This window comes from Atta colombica, unplaced genomic scaffold (genome assembly GCF_001594045.1).
Source record: "Atta colombica isolate Treedump-2 unplaced genomic scaffold, Acol1.0 scaffold207, whole genome shotgun sequence".
NCBI classification, from domain to species: domain Eukaryota; kingdom Metazoa; phylum Arthropoda; class Insecta; order Hymenoptera; family Formicidae; genus Atta; species Atta colombica.
The window spans coordinates 3328329-3335323 of record NW_017259302.1 but is presented as its reverse complement, the minus strand read 5'-3'; the positions used below and the strand labels follow the sequence as shown (position 1 = coordinate 3335323).

Genomic DNA, 6995 nt, shown 5'->3' with positions numbered 1-6995 from the left:
ATATATATATATATATTTTTTTTTTCAGAAATAATGCAATTTTTTCTATAATATCATTTATAAATGTAACTTTTTATTTTCTTTTTTATTACGAAACATTGATTGTTGTTGCATCTTATTATAGACTTCGGAAATAAATTTCGGAAGTAAATTTACAGTTATTTTTATTGAGAATTACCGTGTAAGAGAAAGTGAAAATCAGGAACTATCAAGGTATACTAACAGGAATAATGCAAATTAAATCGCATGACCTCATGCGATCAGCGAAATGTCAGGGCTGCGGGTGAGTCTTAATGCTCCTCCTTACAGATCTTTCTTAAGTTAGCTTAAATCGATAGCGAACCAATCATAGGCTGGATTTCACTGGTGAATGTATATTGTTGATACAAAAATTTATATTTCATAAATTTATAATGTTTATATTCTAACATTGCACATTTATTTCTTTAAAGTAGACTGCTTTAATATAGTTTATTGAAAAATGTTATTTTAAATATATACAAATATTATTCTTTCCTTTACTTTCTTATATCGTGGATGTTTTGTTTCATTTTTGAAGTCTTTTTTGCATGTTTTATTCCCTTTCTTTGTTTTATCCTCGAAATATCTCATGGACGCCTGCTACAAAATCATGCGATTTATTACGTCATACATGTATATCGTAATTTTCTACATCTTTTCTGTACAATGATAAAAAAGATTCTTAATTTCATCGAACAAATTATTAAGATTTAATTCAAGCTTGGCTAACAATACTTGTATTATAAAATTCAAAAATTGAGTTCCACTATGCACGCAAATGATAATAAAACGACATCAACATGAGTAATTTTATTGTTTAGTAGCGGTATATTATTTCCACCGTTCCCACAAGTAGCTTGATCTTTTAAAAAATATACAACAGTAAATTTATCTCATCATTCTTTTTTTATTTTAAACAAAGGGAATTATAATTTATTTTTACATAAACAACAAATTTTACATAAAAAACAAACAAATAGAAACACGTCTTTATTTGAACATATTCATTTGCAAAAAAATTTTTTAATTTTTAATTTTAAGAAGGGCATTATGTTTCACAATTTGCCAGCAGCTGCTTCGCATAAGCTTTGTGCGAGTTCCATTATCGACCGCATGCACTTTCTCAATATATTTTATTTAAATGTCATCACACTTCACTCAAAGTCCCTTCCGGTTTTGCGTATCTTTGCCCGCGATTAGGTACCCAAACATCTTACTTATTTTAAGTTATGTAAACACGTTTCTATGAGCGTTTCAGAGCGCGGCAATCGTTACAAGCCGTTACTTTGATTAGATTGAACTTCCCTCTGTGATGCATACGCCGCTATAAAATGGCAGGCTTCCTGTCTCAAGAAAATAAACCCGTTTTACGATAATTTATTATTTTCTACAAATTATTTTCTACATCCTCAAATAAATTTTTCATCATTTGTCACTCTCTTAAGAATCTTTTAATTTCTTTGATTATGATGATCGCTTTAATTGGATAAATGCTGATACTTATGTAAATCTTTTAATGATGTTAATAACATGTAATCTGCTTTTATAATTTTAAGAGATTGTAAAAGTACTTAGAAAATATTCTATAAATACAATTCTATATAAATACAATTATTAAGAAAGGAGATAGATAGGTAATAGAGTTTACGTATTTATAAATTATATATAATTCGAGTTGAAAAGAAAATACCATGCGCGATCAAATGGTGAGGCAATATTTACACCAGATGATTCAAGCAAACATTTGTTAAATCGCTTGATAAATCTTGAATATCATATGACTCATTTATCGAGTCGGTTAAAATTGCAAATTAAATGATTGTGCAATAGATATCGTTTAAATCCGAGTAAACTCATCCATCAATTTTCTCATTTTTCTCGTGATTTCTCTGTATCTGTCATCTTTGATATGAAGCAGCTAATCCATTTAAAATCATCGATCACCAATCTTTGTATTCTGAAGTATCTGGCATCTGATGAAGCGAGCCTGTGATGTCTATATACGGATGTAAGTGCGGAAGGAAGATGCACTCTCGCAGAGGCTTTATTTTACCTCTCTCCTCCCTCCTCTCTCTTTCTCTTTTTCTGAGTGTATTTTGATGGAATTTTTAGTAAATAACGCAAGAAGAGAGACCCAAAGGGATCGAAAAATTAAAATTTTATATCTGGTAAAAAAGAAATTCATAAAATTAGTTATCTTTTTTTTTGTCCCTTCGTTTTATTTTGGACTTGTATTCTACTACGATCGGTGCAGTAAAAGTCCAAAGAAATGTATAATGAAACGAGCAACATGAAAGGAAGACGCGAACAGGTAGATAACTCGAAAGGTAAAGAGAGAGAGAGAGAGAGAGAGAGAGAGAGAGAAAGAGAGAGAGAGAGATGTCATTGGAAGAGACACGAGAAAGAGAAAAAAGAGCAAAGGCATGGGTGGAGAGAGGAAAAGACCGTTCCTCTCTCTTTCTTCTTCGAAGAACAGGCGAGAGGGATTCGAGACACGAATTCAGGACGGAATCTGTCCGGCAGCGCCGGCAGTTAGAAGTCGCTAGCCTCTCTCTTTCTCTTGCCGAGAGCGGAGCGCGTTACCGTCGCGGCCGATCCCAAGTCGATCTTCGTGAAGGTGTGGCGGTCAGATAGAGAGCGGGGAATATAGGAGAAGCGAGAGAAAGGGCAGAGAAGATCGGGGAGACGTCAGAGACCTTCGGAACAAGCGTGAGAGGTTGCCATAGGGCCGGGCGTAAAACCCCTGCGGTCAAATCTCTCACCATCGCTTCTTCTCTCCCTCGTTTACTAGCTTCTTTTTTCTTCTTTTTTTTCTTCTTTCTCGCTCGCGTAGGGATAATGGTATCCTCCATTATCCCCACGGAATTCAGCATATCGATATGCCCGAAATGAGTTTCGGTGCGTTCTCGGTGTGCAACAGATCGGCGAGCTGAGCCGAGGGGCCTCGAAGAAGGCCGATTTCGCTTCTTCGCGAGTCGCGAGCGGCGACTGGCGAGGCGAGGGGCCCGCTCTCCTGGTCCTCGTTCCGTTCCGTTCCGTCCCGTTCCCGGCGTTCAGATCGACGAGCGTTCAGGTTCAGCGTCACTCGGCAGAACGCGGAGCGGCCTTACGGCCCCATGCCCCGTGGAAAAGTGGTTAGGTTCCCGCAGCTGTCAGACGAGGCCGCGAGTTACAGGTGTACATATCGTGTTCGTGCACTCACGGTCGTGTGCATGTGACGACTGACGAGTGACGGGAAACGCGCGTGTTTCGTTGCGCAGGACCGAGATATCGCACGCGAATTTCGCGGATTTTCCTTTGGATAGCTGCGAAACGCGAAGCGAAGACCTCCGACATATATATATATATATATATATACAGGCAAGTTACGACCTACGATAGTGTGTTAGTATAGGATTTCAGTATATATACTTCTCTGCTGTAGGAAGACTAGGGCTCTCAGTAGAGCCACCAGTTACGATCGATTCCGATGAAATAATTTTAAATGTTTTTAAATATCGTCACAATATGTGTTTCAATCGTTTGCCGCTGTTTTTTTTTAATCGAGATTCTTTTTAAAATTTAAAACGCCAGCGACTTTTAAAATGCGTTCTTTTTAAATGTGAAAATCGATTAAGTTAACTTTTCGAAAGTGTTTTTTGAAAGAATGTGACCATTCAAATTTGGGACGATACAATCAAGAAATTTGAAATTCGGTACGCGCATATATCATCAGTGGAAAAGAAATGCGCGAAGCTTACTTGAGTTGTGATGGATTATTGATATAAAAATCAAACAGTAGAGAGGCAAATATGAATCTAAAAGTATTTCAAACACAGTGTCTAGTGTTCATAGTCAATTCTTACATTTGAGACTGTCTTAAGCATAGTTTTAAGATGTCATAAGCCGATCAGAGTAATATCAACTATCATTATTAAACATTTAAGACGATCTTAAAATAAGAACAGACAACTGCCCAGTGAGCCTCAATAAAAGGAATTCGCATATTTTTTTCACTAATATAAAATATTTGATGGAAAATCAAATAAAAAAGAAAGTACCAAATAAAATCAAAGATAGATATTGGTACCTAATAATATTTCTATGTAAATTTTTAAATACATCTTTCAGTTATATAAACTGGTTGCCAATTACTACAAACTTGCAACGCAATCGTAAACTAAAATAATAATCTTATAAATTTTGAATTGATTTTATAACAATGTGCGCTATTAGCAGTATCAAAGAATTTATTGCGAAAAATTGCGATTTTATTTAACTTATTATTGTAAAATCGTAAAATTTAATATTTCATTTTAGAAATTTAACTTAATTGGAATAATAGTAGAGTGAAATATAATAGAATGATAGAACATCAAAAATTGATACTCACTGAGGTGAGTTACCATGTTAGAAATGCAAGTTTTCCTCATTGATCTTTCTTGTTCAATCGTGATATTCAATCAGCAGTCAACACATTTTCATTTTGCAAAATATTTTTGTTATAAAGTACCGTCGTTAAGGATCAGTGGGAAATGATCTGCCGCGAGATGGATAACGTAGAAACGGGTTTAAGCGTGAAAGTAATTGAGGAAGTGGATGAACCGACAGGCTCGCTCATGCTCCTCGAGAAGCGAACAGATAAAAAACGCTGGCTTGTGGAAAATTGACATTTTTTCATAATCGAGAGGCATAGTGTATAATTAAAGAAAAATTATAAGGGAAATAGTGTCCGTTTATGTTTCACGCGATAGTAAGATTATCCGCAATTTCCGTACCTCTAACAAACACTTCCGCGCGTGAGCGTGCACTATAACATTCGCGTTATCGCAAAATATATCCTCGTTATCCATCATATAAAAGACTTCGTTTCAGCTATTTAACATTACAACACCTCTATCACGATTTTTTAATTTATCATTGAATATTTCAAATATTAAAAGATATTAATATTCGTAATATTAAAAAATCTCGGGTGCGTTCGGTTAGATTATTAACGCTATTTGTGTCATTCTATCTTTATCTATATTATATATCATTCTATATTATATAAAACAAGAATAAAATGACATGAATAGCATTAACAACATCTCCTTGAACGCACCCACAGTAATTAAAAACGTCACAGTAATTAAAAACGACGAATTGTCGTAAGACTTAATATTATCTCTTTGTATCGCAGGTTCTATTACACTGAAAAAAATGTACTAAATTTTAATAAATATTGATTCAAATGATACTAACTGTATATTTACTAAATTTAAAATAACATTTATATATATATATATGTACAAGAATCATTCACACATTTAAACTATCATTTTTTTATCAAGTGAACATTTTTTATTAAGTAAATATTAAGATAGTATTATTGAAAATATATGTTTAATATTAAGATTTATTAAATTTTTTTCTTAGTGTAATGGCATGTACTTTCAAATATTAAATTATCATTACGCTATGATATATTTATTTTTCTATAGAGTTAAAGTTCGAAAGCAGAAATATTGTAAGAAAATTATTGTTTATAACCTTGAATTAAAAAAAAAATCAAATAAATCGACGGCACTCATCCGATGAGTCGATTAAGTGTCGAATACGCCCACTAACGGGTCATCCACAATCCAACGCATTCACCGTATCAATTCGTTTCCTGGATAACAAGCCGAAGAAGATGAAATGATGAAATCCGTTTGTTTTCATGAACAGTGAGTGATGGCTCTGCGCCTAAGGGGTAGCAAAGATGTCAAGAAGAGCTTCTATTACGTTTGGTATCTTGGCGCGAGAGAGGCCAAGGGGGTGGACGCGATGCCCGGTGCTATAGCTTACCTGCTGGAGCGGGAACGACTTCAAGAACCTTTCAAGGTCACATTGCAGGTGAGTGGTACCATCCTGAAATCCGGTTTCGATGGCGCGCACCGAAAATATCATGGAAACGAAACCAGCAATCTAACCGCGTTTAACCGACCGGAACTTGCGTTGATTATACTATCGTAATTTCCTTTTTCCTTTTTCTTCTTTGGTTTTTACTTTTTCATGTGCGTGTCCGCACATATGACAGTGAAAGCAGTCATCAGAGAACACAAAAATTGCAAAATTATCCGTAGCCACAGGTTTGCTCGACGAGTTTTCTCGTCAAGTCGATTGTAATGAAACGAAGTTCTATCGCAGTTTGACAGCGCTTTTGGTGTATTTTAGGAACGTGGGAATTTTCAATAAGCGCGCGAATGAAGAGAGATGCGTTAACCGCATTGGAAGGCGCGTTCGCAATATGTATTGCGAAGGAGGAAAGAGTCATCCATATAGCACATTTTTGATAGTTCTTGTTACAGCATCCCTATAGTCACCTGTAATTAAGATTGGTGGAAAGGATGCATGTTCTTTTTAATATATAATCTCTTTTCTGACAATTACAACGCATGTACAATGAAATTGTTTCCGAAGGCAACTTTGATTATGTATTTGTAACGTTACGCGTTCGCCGCTCGAGTAATAATAAATTCACTGACCCGAATCTTACAGAAACGAGTACTAATACGCTACTTTGATGGAGAAAAGAGAAATTAAACACACGATGCCAAAACTGTTTCGCGACCGTTAAATGTGGACACGTGGTATGCGCTTCCCGGCGCATATTAAGTGGCGTCTGAAAAAGGATACGCTCGCTCGTTTAGAAATCGCGTTTGCCACCAGTATGTGATGCAATAAATCTCGCTTCGAGTCGCGGTTTTCGAATCTGGATAGCCCGAGACATGATTTAGCGCTCGTATTAATGGTGTCAAATGAAGCAAACGATTTCTTTATGATGAATTTTTAACTAATGTCATTATGAGTTCACCAGATGCACTCGTGCTATTGAAAGGAGATTATTGAACTATCTGCGATAGAAACCTGATGGAATAATTAACTAGGTTTTATCTCTAACTTAATATTTGTACATTATCATGAACTTTCGTTAAAGATTTTACTTTGTATGGCTAAAAAGTTAAACAGCT

At 35.4% G+C, this 6995-nt stretch overlaps 1 protein-coding gene across 1 annotated transcript in view; it reads left to right on the top strand.

The window, feature by feature from the left end:
* Nucleotides 1-5703: 5703 nt before the first annotated feature.
* Nucleotides 5704-6995, top strand: part of LOC108687459 — a 13875-nt gene continuing 12583 nt past the window's right edge. The window contains exon 1 of the mRNA XM_018193226.1: nucleotides 5704-5877. Coding sequence (XP_018048715.1) covers nucleotides 5716-5877 — 162 coding nt within the window. The 5' untranslated portion in view covers nucleotides 5704-5715. The remainder of the gene's footprint in view (nucleotides 5878-6995) is intronic.